The sequence below is a fragment of the Xylocopa sonorina genome, chromosome 3 (genome assembly GCF_050948175.1).
Source record: "Xylocopa sonorina isolate GNS202 chromosome 3, iyXylSono1_principal, whole genome shotgun sequence".
Lineage (NCBI taxonomy): Eukaryota > Metazoa > Arthropoda > Insecta > Hymenoptera > Apidae > Xylocopa > Xylocopa sonorina.
The window spans coordinates 6,622,342-6,641,848 of NC_135195.1; the positions used below are offsets into that span (position 1 = coordinate 6,622,342).

Sequence of the window (19,507 nt, forward strand, 5' to 3'; positions counted from 1 at the left end):
GGTAACCGATAAATTGGCGGTAAGAAACGATTTTAATGCATTTCTTATTCATTGTGAATTCGATATATTAAGTAATTATAAATGAAATATTTCATTATTTAAGTTTAGACGTTACTACGACGTTTTGTATGATTATATAGTGTAATATAATAGATGAGAAATGTCTTTTTATATTTTATAGAAGGGATAGATCATATGAAAAGATATACTACAAATCTTGATGAAAACAAATGGCAGAAAGCGGTACAATTAGTATGCCTCACAAAGAAATGGATGTGGACGAACAAAATGATGATTTAGATGTCGATGAAGAAGGTGGACTATGGGTGGATGATATATACATACCGCCGCCTCTTGAAGTGAATAACCAAATTGACATTAATGGTCCTAGATTAATGATCACTAAAATTGTTAATCATAATTTTAAAAGCTATGGAGAAACGCAAGTTGTTGGCCCATTTCATAAGGTGCAAGTTACAAAAGTAACAAATTTTTATAGAGAAACTGTTAATAAATTGTTATTTTATTCTGTCTCTCTTTTTGCAGTGTTTCTCAGCCATCGTTGGCCCAAACGGTAGTGGTAAAAGTAATGTTATAGATTCTATGTTATTTGTATTTGGTTACCGAGCCACTAGAATTCGAACAAAGAAAGTATCAGATTTAATACACAACTCGAATGAACATCAAAATATTAATAGCTGCACAGTATCTGTACATTTCCAACAAATAATCGATAAAGTATGAGACATAATAGAAAAGTTATTTTTATACATAAACTGAATTTTATCAAATTTTATAAAGTAGTGACATTGTTGCAGACTGAAATGGACTATGATATTGTACCGAATAGTGAGTTTGTTATATCCCGAACAGCATTTAAGGATAATTCATCTTATTATGAACTAAATAAGAAGAAAGTACAGTTCAAGGAGATTGCAAAGGTTTTAAAATCTTTCAATGTAGATTTAGACCACAGTCGTTTCTTAATTTTACAAGTATGTATATATTATTTATAAATTCTTTGTGGTCATATGCATAATTGCATTGGTACTTTGTTAGTTAAATATTTTGAGACAGATACATAGCATTCTAAAGAACAAAGTTTACTGCCACATATCATAAAAATACTTATACTTTATAAATAATGTAATATTTTTTAAGAACAATTGCACATACTGATGTTTCTTTAATTTTACATTACTTATTACCATATTATATTATGATAATAGGGAGAAGTTGAACAAATAGCAATGATGAAACCTAAGGCTCAAAATGAAAATGATACTGGGATGCTTGAGTTTTTAGAAGACATAATTGGAACAGTTCGTTACAAAGAACCATTAGAAAAAATAATGGATAAAGTAGAATATTTATCAGACTATAGAGTTCAAAAGTTAAATCGTCTTAAAATTGTTGAAAAAGAAAAAGCTGCTTTAGAAGAACCTATGCAACAAGCCATTCAGTATTTGCAATTAGAAAATGAAATTATAAAGTTACAATATCAACTTTATAGTTATCAAAGGTAATTTATTTATTTATTTTTATACATATTTTTGTACATATGTTTGAGAGTTATAAAAAACGAAATTTTTATTATAGATTTAAAACAAGTGATGAAATTATGAAACAAGAAACTAAAACAAGTGAATTAGATAAAGACTTATCCGAGCTTGTAAGTAAAATGGATGAAATTAATAATGATAAAGAACAGAAGAATAAAGTGATCAAAGAGAAAAGTAAGGCATGGGATAATTTGCAAAAGCAAAAGGATCAAATTTCAGCAAGCTTTGACAAAATAAGAAAATGCGATGAATCACTTCATGCTGAATTGATAGAAATAAATAAAAGACGAAAAGCTAACATTGCGTCATTGAAAACAGTACAATCTATTTCATTATTTTTATGAAAAAAATTAGACCAGCTGTTTTACTAATTTTTTATTGTATTAAATTATTGATTGAATATTTTTTTAGGAGAAATCAAAATTAGAAGAACTGTCTAAGGTACCTGAAAAAAATACAAAAGATATAGAAGAATGTCAGGTTCTTCTTGAAAACCACATAAAACGTAAAGAAAAAGAGGAATTAATATTAGAAAAATTAATGACTGAATTAAGTAAGAAAACTGAGCCATTATTAAACAAACGTTCTGATTTTGAAAAGAAATTAATATCCTTGAGAAAGGATGTAGATCAAGCACAAGCAGCATTCAATATTGCCCAATCTGAATTAGAATTATACAGTTCTGTAGAATCAACAGAAAAAGAAAAATTTGAAAAATTAAAACAATCTTTAAAGTTAACAAAAGACAACCTAATAGCAAGAAACGCACAATTACAAGCTTTAGAAAATAAAATTCCTCTTAGCGAAAATGAATTAAGGAATGCACAACAAGAACTGAAAGTAGTAAAAACAAAAGAAATTGAGAAGATTGCAGAATTGAAAAAGAATAGAGCTTGGTATGAAGAACAAAAGTCTGCTTTGCAAGCAAATAAGTCAAAAAATACAATTATACAGAGTTTAATGAGGGAGAAAAGAGAAGGCAGAATTCCTGGTGTTTTTGGGAGATTAGTACGTAATTTAACAAACATTTATATTTTCTATTTAAGCAAGTTAAATTTACATATGTATCAAGAATTATTATAGTCTATTTCATGAATCTTTGTTAACGTGCAGGGTGATCTTGGTGCCATAGATGGGAAATATGATATTGCAGTTTCAACAGCTTGTGGTCCTCTGGATAATATTGTAGTAGACACTGTAGAAACTGCGCAAACCTGTATAACATTTCTTCGCCAAAACGATATAGGGCGTGCAACATTTATATCGCTGGAAAAACAACAACATTTTTTATCAAAGTGTAAAGAAAAAATATCCACTCCTGAGAATGTTCCAAGGCTCTTCGATCTCATACGCGTTGAGGATGAAAGAGTCTTACCCGCGTTTTACTACAGTTTACAAGATACATTGGTAGCAAATGATTTAGACCAAGCAACACGTATTGCTTATGGTCGCAAACGTTTCAGAGTAGTTACATTGAAAGGCCAGTTAATTGAACTATCGGGTACAATGAGTGGAGGTGGAAGAACATTAAAGGGTAGAATGGGGCAAACAGTTTTGAAAAACGAATTGTCTCAAAAAGATATCGAAAAGTTACAGGTAAATTTAGATGAAGTTTTCAAAGAGTGTAATGAACTTAAAACTAAATCTGAATCTTTAGAACGTCAGATTCATACTTTAAATATAGCTGTAAAAGAAATGAAGGTTAGTAAAGAAAAATTGTGTATTGAAGTGAAAACGTTACAAGAACAAGAACCATCGTTAGTAGCTCAACTCGAAATCCAAGAGAAAAAAGTTAAAAAGTCAATATCAAATCCACAAAAGATCAAAGAACTGAAGAAAGCAATGGATGCTGCCATGAATAATTTGGAAACAGTGTCGAAAAATTCAAAGGCTATTGAAGATCAAGTAAATCATATTAATAATGAGATAGAAGAAATATCTGGAAGTTGTATAAAAGACAAACAAAAACAGATAAATCATTTGTTTAAAGTGATTGATAAAACTAAGGCTGAAATATGCAAATTACAAGTGGGTATTAAAACAGTTGAGAGAAATGTAAAGAAAACTGAACAACGAATAGATAGTTTAGAAAATGATGTGCAGACATGTGAACAAAGACTTCGCGACATCCAACAAGAAAAAGGACAATTAGAAGAGCAAGGGAAGGAATATCTAAAAGAACTGGAACAAGTTACAGAAGCTCTTTCAGAAAGAGATGAAATGATGTCATCTTTTAAAGAAGAATTACATGCTTTGCAAGCCAAAGAAAATAAAATGAAAGCAGTTAAAATAGATCTGGATCAAAAATTGAAAGAGTATAAGAATGTGATTAAAGAATTAAAACAAAAAATTCGAGATCTTACAAGAAGAATAGCTGATTTAAAACTACAAGTAATACCTGGTGAAGATGTTGAACAGTTAAAGGAATTAACAGACGAAGAACTTAATGAATTAGATGAAAATATTCTTATAAGTCGTTTGCAAAAAGTAAAGAAGAAGTTACCAGCAGAAGTTCCGAATATGCAAGTTGTTGACCAGTACAAGGAAAAAGATGCGTTATATTTACAACGTGTTGCAGAATTAGAAAAAATAACGGTTGAGCGAAACAAAATACGAGATATTTATGAAACAGCAAAACGTAGCAGAAATCAAGAATTTTTTGCAGGTTTCACTATCATCTCTAATAAATTGAAGGAAATATATCAAATGATCACATTAGGAGGCGATGCAGAATTAGAATTAGTTGATACTTTGGATCCTTTTAGTGAAGGAGTTGCTTTCAGTGTAAGGCCTCCTAAGAAATCTTGGAAAAATATTTGTAACCTCAGTGGTGGTGAAAAAACGTTAAGTTCTTTAGCTCTTGTATTTGCATTACATCATTACAAACCAAGTCCTTTATATTTTATGGATGAAATAGACGCTGCTTTAGATTTTAAAAATGTTTCCATTATTGGGAATTACATTAAAGAAAGGACAAAAAATGCACAATTTATAATTGTATCTTTAAGATCGAATATGTTTGAACTAGCGGATTATCTGGTTGGAATATATAAAACGTACAATTGCACAAAGTGTGTTACAGTTGAGCCAAAAAAATTTTATGAAAAAAATCAAATTGCTCCACCGACACAAACCACTAATAAACATTCGTATGCGTCACAAATGCAAAAATATGCCGTACAAAGTCAATCTCAACACAAGGAAATATACACAGCACAGAATACCAATAGACCTGATCAAATGATGGAGCAGATTGATGATCCGAATAGAAATACTGTATCTGAGTAAGTGAAAGGGAAAAAACATACACTTAAAGTAAATATATATAATTTTTAGAATTACACTTTACATTAATTTCACTATGTTATATTTTATAATTTTTGTACTACTTATTATAATAATTTTTTTAGTAATCAGACAACAATTATTATATTCTTTTCTTCACTAACGGTGATAAAAAGAAAATTCAACATATATTTATATATAAGACGAGGCCTCAAACGCATTTTTCTGTTTTCTATTTTTAGTTTGCCTCCGTTAGGATTGTGTCCTACACCAAAAAAGGCATCTAATCAAAGTGGGTGTTCAAGTACAACTGATAATAGTAGAAACAATGGAAATGATCAGAGAAAATCTTTAAGAAAAAAACATAAAATATAAATATACGTTTCAATTAATTTTTAATTAGACAAAAGGAATTCGTTTAATACAATGTAACAATCAGATAGTTTTAGTTTTTTATTTTTCTAACAAAAAAATCAATATAATATAAAAGCATCTATTTACTTATTTCTAGCTGGAAATATAAGTCCAAACATATCTTTTCATAAATTTAAAATGGAAGCATTTTAATTTTATGGTTGTTGTTCAATATACATAGGGTGATCCACTACATGTGTAACAAATTTTTACAACTGATATAAAAATTCCATTTTTCACTGCCATTTTTACAAATCGGACCTGGGTTTATACGAACTTGTTTGTAGCTTTTGAGGTGTAATATCAGCTGTAAAAATTTGTCATGCAGGTAGTCAATCACCCTGTATCTTATCTTTTTATCTTAATTACAGGATTTTTACAGCTGACCCTATTCTAGAACCCCTGGCGCCATCTCTGTGAAAATTGCTCAAACTGGTCGCACATAATTATCGACAGCGAAGTAAACTACTTAAGAACTACTAGCGCCATCTCTTGGAGAAGCGCGGAAACTAGTCAGGCCTTAGTTTCAGTATTTTTCGCAGAGATGGCGCTAGTAGTTCTCCAATAGTCCACACTTTATATATGTTATAATTGTATTTAAGACTTGCTGACAAATGAATATATAAACATTAATTTATGTATAGAAATTGCTACACTGCATGATTTTGTGACAAATACGCAGGAAGCAGGCGCAAAAATCATTTTAGGATCGTCACTACGTCACTGCATGTTTACGTTGACGCAGGCATTTCTGTCTGTGCAAGTACACAATTCTATACTTCATTTACAGTTATCCTATGAACTTATTCCTGTTTTTATAATTACATTAAACTTTATTTGTATGACCACTGTTAATATCGTCATCTTATTCCATGCAGAACATTGACACAGTGATATAAAAATGGTTCAAATCGACTACGGATTCTAAAGGGACATGTCAAAACAACCATAGCGTGGAAAGTCTGTTTCATCTGTGCTACAAGATTATCACGCCATCTTTAATTCCAAAAGACGCGCGTTCTTTACTATAGTAAGAATGTAAGTGAATAATAATTTTTAACCTATGTTACAGTCTCGTTTCATTAACTTTGACTAGGTACACGTAGATATTTATATAATTTGTTATTGTTCGATATATTTCTTTATCATGGAAGTATAAAATTTCCTTTCCTTTTAACTTAGGAAAAGAGAAACAGTTTATATTGAACACTAACAAGAAAAACATTTAAATGTATCATCAAATGAAGAAACCCATTCGAACTTATGAAAGAAAGAAATTTAATGAAGTAGTAATTTCGTTGCCAAAATTACCGATTACCGTTTCAACTAATATTGACAACGAAGAAAAGAAAGTTGATGACAATTCTATTGGCAATGATCCTTTTGACACAACGTTTGATAGACTTCTTAAGAACGCTAGGTAAGAAATTTCAGTATCATTGGCTTATCAGTGTTCAATGATCAACTGGCTTTTCTTGTATAGAATTCCACAAAAACTTACTACAACACATCATGATACAATATCCCTGGATAGCACAGACACAGACATTGAAAATATCAGTCAAAAATCTTCTCAAGACAAGTTATATAGTGTTAACGTGAAACAAATTTCTAAGCGGAAAGTAACATGTAAAAAGAAGAAAATGTATGTTATAAAAAATACCTTAAGTAAGAAAAGAACATTTATGTCAGATGATAGTAGAAAGCATAAGGTAAATATGATTGAGTTAAAAATATTATAAAATACCACTAAATATATAGATTATATCTAAGTTATGAAAGTACTGATAATGATCTTATATTATTTAAATAGGTACAGACAGATAATTCTCACAAAAGGTATAAATTACGTAACACGAGAGATAATGACAAATTATTGTCTGATATCTTGTCTGATACTCTAAATTTTACTTCTAAAACCAAAACTTTGAAAACTAAAAATTATAAACCAGCAAAGAAGAAAGCTTATAATGAGAAAGATTTTGTAAAGAGGCGGAAAAAGGAAGAAGATAATGTACCTAGTGTAACATCATTTAAGAATATAAAAATAAAAGAATGTTCCGTTAATTTGGACAGATCTAGTGTATTAAAATGGAATAATGAAATGAGTGTAGCAGAAAATAATTTATCAAAGAAAACTGATCAATTATCAAACCAATGTGAAATCACTGAAATAAGTAACAATAGCAATGCCGATTCCAAACATTGCTTTGTCAAATTAGACTTGTTAGATATGCATTCACATCTAAAACCACATAAGTTTGAGAACACATGTAAAAATTTGATTAGCAGTACACCTAATAATAGACCTGTTAGATCATCTACTGATTTAATTCCTTTATCACCAATTCCTATTGTATACGTTGAAAAATTAAAGGATTCTGTGACTCATTCAGACAACATTCCAATTTATGAAATTTCTTTGGAGTCTAAAGAAAAAAGTGATGATTTATTTAAAAGGTCAGACATAATAGAAAAAAGCAACTTTGAGAAAAGGTCTAAATTACACTGTAAGTATTCAATAAATTCACCTAATTGTAGTAAGTTTAATTTGAATCAGTCCAAAAATACGGATAGAAGAAATACCAATTCAGTGGTTACACTTGATAATGGTAGTTGTGATCAGAAAGAACTCTCAATGGAAAGTGATTTGGTGCACAGTAGCCTAAAAGATAAGAACAAACAAAATGATACATTAGAGAAATCAGTGTTAATGCAAGAATGTGCAATTATAAATGTAAGAAGAAGAATACAGCATTTAAACTTTTCTATTGATACAGATGGATCACCTTCTTTATTTAATGATAGTATTAAAAGTATTCGTAAAGATATTATTAAATTAAGTAAAAAGTTAATTTTAGGGATGAGTACTGATACAAAGGCATCATTTGACAAGACAGAAAAAGAAATACTTGAAAAATCAACACAATTTGTAACTGTGACATCGAATGCATTATCAGGTGATATTGAACAGAAACTAGAAGCTGATAAAATAGATGATCCAAGCAAAGATAAAACAGATTTAATTGATAAAAATGTGTCAAACAGAGACAATTCATTAAGTCTACACAATTCTTTTGTGAATTATGAAGAAAACTTAAGTATTCCATCTCCTTATGTACTTTTAAAAGAAATCGAAGATCTGTTTGGAGTTACCAAAAGACGAAAATATAGTAAATGGAATAATTGTTTAGATAATTCAGTGCATAATGATGTAAGTAATAGTATATCGGGAGGAAAAGAGATATTGCGGGAAAAGATATATAAAAGCCAACAAACTACATTAGCACAAAAAAAATTATCATGTTTGGAAAGTATAGCGGAGAATTCTACTAATAATGCAGTCGTAGCAGTAGAGAAGCCTGTTTATTTGAAACCAGGCAAATCTTGGTCAAGATCGCTAACAATTTTAAACAGTATACAGAATGAGCTTAATTTAGATAAATTGTCTGTTGGCAAAGGTAAAAAATGGAGACATAGTGTTCAGGATATCTTAAATATGCAAAAACAAGGTAATTATAAAATTGATAAAGAAGTATCTTTAATACTTTTTAATTTATTGTAAAAATTAAAATTAATTTGAAATTACATTTTGTATTAAATTTACTGGAATTTGAAAAGAGTCTAATGTGCGACATATGCAATATCATATAAACATTTGAATGTCGTTTTCTTTTTATTTTGACAAGACAAAATTTTATTTTCAAATTTTTTAACCTGAAATACTTTAATACTTTATGCTATTTATTTCATATTCTATGTATACTTATTTTTTTAATCTTCTGTATCTGTTACTTTAAACAAATTTGATATTCAAAGTACATTCTTTTATTGGTTGAAGAAATGGACAAAATATATGCTGTTTTATAATAATACGTATACATACATATATAAATTTTTGTGAAATGGGTGGGTTTTACATTTGTAATTAAAATAAGTATTTTTCTAAGTTACGATGATATTTTACTCAAACTTTGAACATAAATAGGAATTATACAAAGTTGCATAAAAAGAAATAGCTGTGACAAAGAACTGCAAATAATTCATGAAGTAAGTAACAAATCCGAAAATGAAGATGCTGACTGTAAAACTAGAACCTGCGAATCTACCAGCCTCGGACGTCTTTCAAAAAGAATATCGGTTCGCGTGGTGCCGATTTATAAAAGCGTAAAGTCCATAGAAGATGCACAATTTCTTGAAGTTTATGGCATTGTACCTATTAAAAGTCAAAGATTTACGTTACTAAATAGTAAGTAAAAGTAAATAATACATTTTTTTTATTTTACATTATTAAAGTCGTGGTATTTTATTATATATAATTATATCTACTTTACGTAGATCTTCGAAAATCTTCGACATGCAATATTCAAAGTGATGTTGTTGATGGACAAACTATTGAAGAGCATGTTGCCTCAATAGCCAGAGAAGTTATTTTACAAAGATGTTTGCAAAATGATTATATACCATTTTCAGTCTACTTTACTGATTCGTACGTATGTATATACAGACTCAAATATTGTTAAAAAATAATAACATATTAATTTATTAAGATATTTGGAGCACTGCCGAAAAATCGGAGAAGGCGTCTACGGTGAAGTTTTTCTTTACGAAAAGGGAGATAAAAAATCTGTCATAAAAATTATTCCTATAGAAGGCAGTGACAGTGTTAATGGAGAACCGCAAAAAAAGTTTCACGAGATATTATCGGAAATTGTAATTGCAATGTAATTATAATTGTAAATGTTAATTGAAAAATTGAGGAGTGGGGGAGGGAAGAAGGCGATGAGAAACTGGCCTTTGTTGGCTTCCAAGAAATGAGAAAGAAAGTTTTCCTGCTTTTTCGACTTTTCGATTAACAGTAATAGATTTTAGGAACCAAAAAAAGCATTTGATATGTTTAATAAAAATGAATTCTCATCGGTTTTATCCAATTCCCTCGGAATTCTGCAATTATATCGTTAATCTTTCACGGCAAATAATTTTAGGGAATTACATAATTTGAGATTCAATATAAAGTACAACACTGATGGATTTGTAGAAGTAAAAAATATTAAATGTATTAAAGGGCGATATCCGGTTAAACTTATAGAACTTTGGAATATATATGATGAAGAGAAACGTTCGGATAATGACTGTCCATCAATGTTTCATGACGATCAGTTATATATTGTCCTCGAGTTAAGTCATGGTGGTCAAGATTTAGAGGCATTTGTATTTAATACCGCGGAAGAAGTTTATATTTTGTTCATACAGGTATAACTAACAACTTTTTAATTCAAGTTATATGTATTTTTATTTATTTAAAATTATATAAAGGCATGTAATTTGTATAAGACATTACATAATATAATGAAGCTTTATTATATTTAATAATGTTTTATAGGCTGCATTAGCATTAGCAGTTGCAGAGAAAGCTGTTGAATTTGAACATAGGGATTTGCATTGGGGAAATATATTAATATCTCGAACAAATGAACCTTTTGTACACTATAAACTTGGGCAAAAAGATATTGAATTAATTAGTAAAGGTGTAAAGGTACATAAGAGCAATTTTATTTTTAATTGATGAGATACTTTTATCAATAGATGTGAATGTTTATGCACTTGTAGGAAATTTAAATGTACATGGAAATGCATATAACGTGCAAAAATATGTGATATATGAGTATTTCATTTCTTTGGTTACATGTATAAAAATATGAATTTGCATAAATATTTGCAGTATATATATTTAATAGAATGAAATCTCACTATTGGTTTTAGGTATCTATTATAGATTTTACTCTTTCAAGAATCACGTATCAAGGATGTAGTGTATTTAACGATCTTGCATCAGATCCAACACTATTCACAGCTCAGGGTGAATATCAGTTTGAAATATATCGATTAATGAGGGACAAAGTTTTGTGAGTAATCTAGTTTCTTTAAATCTTATAAAAATATTATTATTTTTATATACTTATTCATAAATAATTTCAGGAACAATTGGCAAAAATTTGAGCCATACACAAATGTTTTGTGGTTACATTACACTTTAGATAAAATGATTACAGAAGTTAGGTACAAAAAGAAAAACTTAAAAATTCATAAAAATAACATAGTACATCTTAAAGAATTAAAGAACGAAATTTTGTCATATGACAGTGCCTTTGATTTTATAACGAAATGTGATAAAATTTCCAATTTATTATGTACTAAATCAAAATCGAGAATAACACGTTCATGAAAGACCAACAGATATGCAAATACTTATAAAGCATTGGTAAATATGAATACATATGAATAATATTTTAATTAACATCTGTGGTCTAGGTTTGAAGTAATATGTTTAAAATAGTGCTATATTATTATGATGCAAAAGTAACAGAAAAATATATAATTGAATAAATAGTACTGTGATATATAATCTTCTAATATTTTTTATAATGCATTTTTTACAGTACAGTATAAATAGTTGTATTTTTTTTATTAAAATTTATTGTAATTATTTTTCATTCAAAAAGAAATATTTTAAAGGTTACATTATTAATTATATAATGACGAAACAAATGACATTATCAAAAGCGTTATTACATATATATATATTCCTACGTTAAAGATCAGAATAAACATCGTATAAAAATGTATTATAACATCTACAAAGTTTATTTCCATAAATAAACAAACAATTTTATAAAGATGTTAACGAATTCTGGCTTGAAAAATAATATTGATTGAAATTAATTTGACGAAAGAGATTTTGTGTATTCATAAATATTGCTCAGTTTATGGTATGCACTACATTGATTAATAAAGCTCCATCTTTGTTGATCAATCTAAAAACAAAAGTATACATCAAAACGAAAGGAACAGTACTAAAATAAGAATAATATAAATTTTAAAAGAACAAGGTATACAGTGCTATTCTTTTCTATTTGTTTCTCTTTCTCGTAATTAGTTTCCAATTCTGGAGACTTTCCTTCACTATTGAGGTATCTGCAATGTTTAATTGCAGTATAAGTTAACAATATTTAACCGAACTCGATGATATATTTGGTAAATTACCCAAAATTGTATTCCAAATTTGGTCTATAATTTTGTGTTTGTAAAGTTGGATATTTATGAGTGTCACTCAAGTTATTACACTGCCATTGGTCTTGTAAATGCGAGGTTCTTTCTTTTAGAATCGATGACTGCTTTACATTAATATTCGAATAATATTGTTGTTGAGTGTCATTATTGTTTAAACATTGTTTTTCATTTTCCATATGAATCATGTGACAGTTATTATTTATAATCGCACTTAACCGTTTGTGTAGTTCCATTAATTCTTTCATGTTCAAAGACTAAAATTAGACAATTATTAACAATTAAAAGTTTTACTATTGTATGAAAAAATATAACTGCATACAAGTAACCAATTTCCTAAGTCAAAATTTCGTTCACTCTTGATATCATCTTCAAATTGTTTTTGTAAAATTTCAACATTCGCCTTATGCCTTTCGCATAGTGCGTTTAAACTACTATCATAGTTTTTCTTCATTAATACTAATTTGTTTTGATATTCTTCTATTTGAGACTATACAATAATTATGTAATGTTACTATATCATTGTTAACCCTTTGAAAACTAGAAATAGCGAAAATATCACTACGCTAGAACCGTGGTCATAAACATGCAGATGCATTGCAGAAATTGCAATTTCGTCGTGGAACTTTTGTAAGTTCTATCATAGTGCAAGATTCGCTATTATTAAACATAATATTTTAGCAGAAAGGATGTACTTGATGTACTAATATTATAAGTAATAACTACTTTAAGAACAGCACGAAGATCTGTATTCTCCTGTGTTAGATGGTCCATGATTTTTTGAAGACGTTGTATTTCACAGTCTCTACTTTCAATGCTACTTAATAACTCCCTAATTTTATTCTCATTCTCAATACGTTCGTCTTCTAAGTGTTTCACCGTATACTTCGACCTTAAATTATCTTCTGGAGGATTGAATTGTTTAAATGTTTTATAATTTTCCAACATTTCTTCCTTTATATTTACATCGTTTGGTAAATGCATTTCAATTTCTTCTATTTCGTTTTCCCTTATTTCTCGTTTTTGATCTTCAGTTTTTGGTTTCAAATCATTAGATACATTATTCGTTGTTAATTCTATCCCTTTATTTTGATATGTCTATAAAAATAGAACAGATATATTAATAATTAACATTTCACAAACATAATATATTAAATGAAGAACTTCTTTATTAACTGTGTATTTATCCCGCAATTTTGTAATTAATGTACTATTTGATAAATCTCTTTCCAAATTAGATTGTTTTTGAAGATCTAATAGTTTTCCATATATTTTATTAGTAAGTCCATATAATTTAGTTTGCAATTTTGCATCTATCATTTCATTACAAAGTCTAATGGACAATTCAGAATTTTCAGTTTTCCAGTATTCTACATTACTTTTTAATATATCATTTTCACGTAAAAATGTCTCCAAGTTGTTATCAAGCTTTCTGTTATTGTTCTGATCATTTATAAATTGTGTCCTTAAATTGTTCAATTCAGTTTTTAACTTTTTCTCGTCCTTATCCAATTTCGAGAGATCCTCTTGCATCGCAGATATAACATTAATTTTATCATTTTGCTCGGTTAAAGAAGCAATTGTTTGATTCATTGCCACGAGTTTATCTTCGATGGTCCTGACTTTCTCGTTCAATAATTTATTTTCATTCTCCAATTTTACAACTTCACAATGTTTTTCTTCTACTATACTTTCATATTCAGTAATTCTTTGTGACAGGATATTGTCGATTTTGTCAATATTATTTTTTAATTTAGTTATAGTTTCATCCTTTGTGGAAATAATTACATTTGCTTCCATAATGTTCCTTTCTAATTTATTGTTTTCGAATTGCAATTGAATCAACCTGTGTGAATACAGAAGTACAAAGTAACAATCAACAGAAAAAGCATTACGCATTCATGCACACATACAAAAAATATTATCCTTATTACCCTTTCTCCATTTCTTTAATCTTATTTTCTAGAGTTCTCTTTGAATTTTTTATTTCAAGGAATTCACGAATTTGTTGCGATAACTTTTTAATCTTTTTATTCTTTGTCGTTAATTGTTTCTTACTTCGTTGATATACTCTCAATAACTGATTTTTAATATTTTCTAAATTCTTGTTCTTTTGTTCTATTGCGCTGCAATTTTTGTCACATATGGATAATTTGCTGCTAAGCATCTGAAGCTGCTCTTCTAACTTCAGTACAAGCATGTCCTTTTTATCGAGTTCTTCGGTTGCTTTTGATAATTGCTCCGTAATTTCAGCAATATTTTTAGACTCGTCATCATTTAAACAATCACCCTCTCCTTTTTGTTCTATCTGTTGTGCTATATTTTCCCTTAACTTGGCTATTTCTATGTGTTTCTTCCTTAATTCTTTCTGTTGCTCTTCTATTGTCTCAACTATCTGCATATGCTGATCTTCAGCACCTTGCAATAATATATTTATATTTTTAAAATTACTTCAAGTAAATATCAACTAAAGTAGGTCCTACATACAGTTAGATACTTCTATGGTAAATTATCTTAACATTTCAATACCTTGAGAAATTAGCTGTAATGTTTCTATAATATTGGATAATTCTTTCATAAGCAAACAACCGATACTTGGAAACATTAATAAAGGGCATTAAACGTAATTCTAATTGAATTGCGGTATAATATAGCGCGTTTTAAATATTCAATTAAAAATCACCTTGAACGGCTGTATTTATTCTGTCGATGCACGTTCTTAAGTATATTTCAAATGCTTGATTTATTTTTCCGTCATGTAAACGTTTCCCTTCCATATGTAATATTCCGTCTAATAATTGATATAAAATGTCGTCAAGGAACTCGTTTATCTTGTTTTGTACTTGTAACAAATCATTGGGCAACTGTTTAACATAAGAATCGTACTTTCTGTGTTCTTCTTTATGTTGATTGTACAATTCGGAAATTAGTTTCTTCTTCAATGTAACATCTAAAATAATGATAATGATTTAGGGAATTGTCGTGATTATATTATGATTAACCCTTTAGATATTATGAATGACTACTTTTCTGCTTTTTAGCACCGTTAGCAAAAAACAGATGTAACAATTCTTGTCTGATTACTAAAAAAAAATGCTATCATCAGTTTGTAGCATGTTGTAGAAGAGTTCATACCATATTCGTGACAAAACTAAGCATAAAAAATTGCAGTCAACTAAAGGGTTAATCTAATCTATATTAATAAAGATTCAGTAGAAGTATAAGTTGAAAGGTTTCCACCTTGAGAAACATTAATAGCTGATTGTGTATTTTTGAGAATCTCGTAAACATAATAAGTCTGTTTAATCATTAAAGGGCGTTCGATTTCTATGTATATTTGCAGGTTTTGCGTTAGAGAACGTAACTTAATTAAGAAATGCACAAAATATTTAATAATCTCTTTCTCAGCTTTATCCATATATTCCTTTTTACTCAATTCAAGAATGTAGTTATAGGATTCCTATTAAAAAGAGATGTATCTTAATTCATTTATAAGTAAAGCATTCAGTCGAGGAGAGTATCACCTGTTGCAGTTTATAACAATCGAAATTTTTAGTATTTGGCGAATTGAAAATATCGTTAAATTCAGTTTCTCTTGAAATATTCTTATCTTGCTCGTTTAAATCTGTTTCAGAATTGCAACGATTATTTCCACAAATGATACTATTTAAGCTTTGATGAAGACAGGTTTGCCGTTTATCATTCTCTATGTAATGCTGCAAATCCCCTACTTGTTGCAAAAGATTTTGACTTTCTATTTTATAACTCTGAAATCTCGTCATAATTATATTTATATTCCACAATATATTGCTCGCTTCTTCGCCAATATCTAAGTCGCACGTCGTACAACTGCACACGTCGTCGCAAACATCATTGAGCTCTTCCAAATTGCTTAAAGTACATTTTAAACTATTGAAGAAATCGCTAATCTCTTGCTTCGTAGAAGCTAATTGATTCTCATATTGGGAAATTTTTACATTTTTATTGCGAATATCATCCTTTAAATTTTCCAGCATATTCTTCGTCTCCATCTAATCGTAATTATAAAATGTACAGTATTGGCATTTTGAATTCATCCTTTTATGCGTTAACGATACGTCTAATAAATAGACACCGCACAATAAACACCAAGCAAAAGTACCTGCTCGTTATATACAATAGACATTTCATTGATCACTTTTAATAACTGATTTAGCTTCTCCTCCTGATCTTTTAACATACAATCCTGTTCGTAGTTTTGTATTTTAAGCTTATCCCTCTCTTGCAAGATGTTTCTCAATTGTTCCATGGTTCTGTTATAATTTTTAGTTTTTTCAGATAGTCCTTCCATTTCTTGCAATTTTTTCTGCGACGTAAACAAGTATGAACAATAGGTTCTCGTTCTTAAATTAATTTTTTGCATAAAAAATTTAATGCACGAGAGAAAACTAACTAACCAGAAGGGCGTCGTTCTCTAGTTGCAGGGTCGTTACTTCTTCAACGTGTAATCTGAGCTTTCCAATTTCCTGAGATTGCACATAACAACATTCGCATTTCTCGTTTAAATCTTGTTTGAGTTGTTCCATCATGTATTTATAACTGTAGAGCTGGAGAAAAAAAGACAGGGAAAATTTAGAAAAATAGTACGCTAAGTTTATTCCATTACCTTTCGCTTCAGATTTTCTACTTCGGAATTACGTTCGTGATTCAGTTTGAATAATTTCTCGTGCAAAACCTGCGCGATAATTATTAATTATTAATCGCAATCTATTCGAGGATTGGCCTTCTATTTGCTTGCTAGCAATTTACAAAATAGATATGTTTTAGCCTTCGGTGGCGTGCAGTTCGTGGAAGCTGTCTATGAAAGCGCCGTTTCCCTCGCATGTTCCAAAATATAAACAATAATTATTTCCGTCAGAATATTTACGTTGCATCTATTTTAGAATCAAAATTATTTCCCATTATTCCTGTCATTTTTTAATAATTTTGGTGGAAACAGCTTCCCTATCAGCAAATGCCACCGTCATGCCACTGCTACACTTGCTTTCAGATTCTCCTGTTGAGTATGTATGCAATCATCTTTCTCTTTTACTAAAATTTCCAAATGTTTATTCATATTCCCCAGTTCTTTCAATTCAGCATCTCTCACCTATACGAATGAAGTACAATTGTGTTGATAACGGGTAAACAAAGAATTATTATAAACAGTGTAAATAATCAATATAATGTGTCGTACGCAAAGTTCGTGCTTGAAAGCAACTATCTCTGCGTCCTTCCGAATGATTATCTCTTTGTGAACGTTATCGTGCGAATCGAAATCAGATTCTGATCCTGATTTGATATCAGACTCCGAGAGGCTCCCAATGTTCTGCGAGCTATCGCTAGAAGACACGTCGCATTCGGAACTTCGACCCTCCTGATTATTTGTTCGCAAACTATTTTTGTCCAGATCTGTCGCGCTGTTATCTTTGTCGCTGGATCTGGACGCGAACAATCTCTGCAACATCGCCTAAATAAATCAACGTTTACATAAACGATGTATTACTCGGATGGTAGTAAGCCCAATTATATCCGTACAGATATGGTCCCAATTTTATTTAGATATTCGCCAACTTGATCATGGACTTGTACCTCTGCATCGTGCATTTCTCTTTCTACCTGCAAGTATATTTCTTTTATCGAAGTGATTCCATATATTAACGATTATATAAAGGACTTCACTGATTCAATGTTACTACTTGTACAGCTACATCAATGTATTCTATCCAGGGTGGTATCCTTTCATTGTAATCTACAAAATTGAAACGTGTGCCGTGTACGTTAATAACGTATTAATAATTTTATAAATATTCTAGTCTCTTCTAAGAAAAAAAAATTCAAACGTTTCGAATATTACGTTACCTGTAGCAGGGAGTGCTTTCATAGTAGATCCACACGATGATATTAAATTATAATTATTCAAACATGGGTCTACATCAAATGTGGTTAAAGAGTAGGAGTAGAATCGATTGGATTGATTTCTTCTAGCCGATGCATATCTTATACTATTCTCTAAATGTCTGTCGCAAGGTGTACGAATCGATAGGCATGAATTTGACTGAATTAATGGACCTGATTTACTGACATTACGAAGTGCATCCTTTAAAAATCCTATTGCACAATTATTCTTCTGCGTTAACTGTTTTCCTTTCGCAGCAGAATCCTAAATGAAGAGCGATATACAGTATCGCGTACAGTACAAATCTATAGGACAATGCTGTACAATAATGTAGTAATATAATACATTTAGTCTCTTACTAAATTTTTTAGCTGCTCTTCTTGTTTGGAAGTGAGCTCGAGACTTTTGTATTTTTGTAATTCCTTTCTAGCTGCTTGAAGTTCATGCTGAGCTTGTGAATTTAATCGAATTATATTATCGATCACTACGTTAAACGGTATTATTTTACCTATCTGAGAGAAATGATTAATGGTTTATTTAACTATATTCGATCGTTTTTTATGTTCAATTGAATACGTACCGGTGAATCGTGTTCGCTAAGTTCTCGAAAGTAACGCGAATTCTCTAAGGAATTCGGACTCCAAGCTCTAACATCTGAACAAGAATCGTGCAATTTTAACCGCCCTTCCAAACGTTTCTTTGGTAAAACATAGTCACCGTATATCAGAGGCATACCCGAACTCTGTCTATTAGTTAAGAAAATTCGAGGTCCGTGTTCCACATAAGACATATTTAGCTTTTCTTATTTTCATCCAGTTTCATCCACTCTACGCATTAATTATTATTAATATAACTGGTAGAGTGTAAAGAAAATCGTTCAAATTGAACATATGTATGTATCAAGTGAATTGCATTACTTACCTATCATTGTTTTTATTTGTATGCTATAGTAACTGTTTGGAAAAAGATTTTAAAAAACACAAACGGGGAACTAATGAAACGTACACGTTTTTACAATGAAATTAGTTTATTTTATAAATTGCCATTAAAAGGAATTATATTGCTACAAAGTAATATTTATTTATAGCAACTTTTTGGTTTCATCCGTGCTATAAAGTACAATACTGGCATGGGATGTATATTTTATAATAAACCATAAATTGCTTGTATGGAAATTGTTTATTAAAATAATTACTATATTTTAATTAAAGACTCATGAAGATAACAAGAAGTTCATATTGATATGTACAAAGTTTATTTA

The 19,507-nt window shown here is 29.6% G+C and overlaps 2 protein-coding genes across 2 annotated transcripts; one reads left to right on the forward strand and one right to left on the reverse strand.

The window, feature by feature from the left end:
• The first annotated feature begins 255 nt into the window (after positions 1-255).
• On the forward strand, positions 256-11,543 carry Haspin (haspin). Its single transcript, XM_076910810.1, has 18 exons — positions 256-467; positions 547-738; positions 819-995; positions 1,230-1,522; positions 1,600-1,879; positions 1,974-2,570; positions 2,676-4,846; positions 5,090-5,216; positions 6,491-6,681; positions 6,745-6,973; positions 7,075-8,773; positions 9,250-9,510; positions 9,600-9,750; positions 9,812-9,985; positions 10,247-10,514; positions 10,645-10,797; positions 11,025-11,167; positions 11,241-11,543. Exons 1-18 carry the CDS (start codon positions 270-272, stop codon positions 11,485-11,487), a joined length of 7,551 nt encoding a protein of 2,516 aa, XP_076766925.1. The 5' UTR covers positions 256-269; the 3' UTR covers positions 11,488-11,543.
• A 398-nt stretch (positions 11,544-11,941) lies between these two features.
• LOC143433476 (uncharacterized) lies at positions 11,942-19,036 on the reverse strand. Its single transcript, XM_076910812.1, has 20 exons — positions 18,827-19,036; positions 18,606-18,758; positions 18,210-18,510; positions 18,047-18,099; positions 17,886-17,966; positions 17,545-17,817; positions 17,353-17,457; positions 16,975-17,043; positions 16,766-16,915; positions 16,471-16,674; positions 15,854-16,360; positions 15,570-15,789; positions 15,013-15,279; positions 14,264-14,747; positions 13,506-14,175; positions 13,056-13,427; positions 12,652-12,819; positions 12,306-12,586; positions 12,158-12,236; positions 11,942-12,076 (listed from the first exon to the last, which is right to left on the reverse strand). The coding sequence occupies exons 1-20, from the start codon at positions 19,034-19,036 to the stop codon at positions 11,981-11,983; spliced, it is 4,743 nt and encodes a 1,580-aa protein (XP_076766927.1). The 3' UTR covers positions 11,942-11,980.
• Positions 19,037-19,507: the final 471 nt, after the last annotated feature.

What these genes read in the sequence shown, in the direction of transcription:
- LOC143433476 (XM_076910812.1), bottom strand. Translation starts at nt 19,036, where the DNA reads ATGTCTTATGTGGAACACGGACCTCGAATTTTCTTAACTAATAGACAG. An exon ending in CTATTGTATATAACGAGCAG is followed by an intron (nt 16,361 to 16,470) that starts GTACTTTTGCTT and finishes AATTACGATTAG; the next exon opens with ATGGAGACGAAGAATATGCT. An exon ending in AATTGCGGGATAAATACACA is followed by an intron (nt 13,428 to 13,505) that starts GTTAATAAAGAA and finishes CTATTTTTATAG; the next exon opens with ACATATCAAAATAAAGGGAT.
- Haspin (XM_076910810.1), top strand. Translation starts at nt 270, where the DNA reads ATGGATGTGGACGAACAAAATGATGATTTAGATGTCGATGAAGAAGGT. An exon ending in CTTTAAGAAAAAAACATAAA is followed by an intron (nt 5,217 to 6,490) that starts ATATAAATATAC and finishes AAAAACATTTAA; the next exon opens with ATGTATCATCAAATGAAGAA. An exon ending in TTTATATTTTGTTCATACAG is followed by an intron (nt 10,515 to 10,644) that starts GTATAACTAACA and finishes AATGTTTTATAG; the next exon opens with GCTGCATTAGCATTAGCAGT.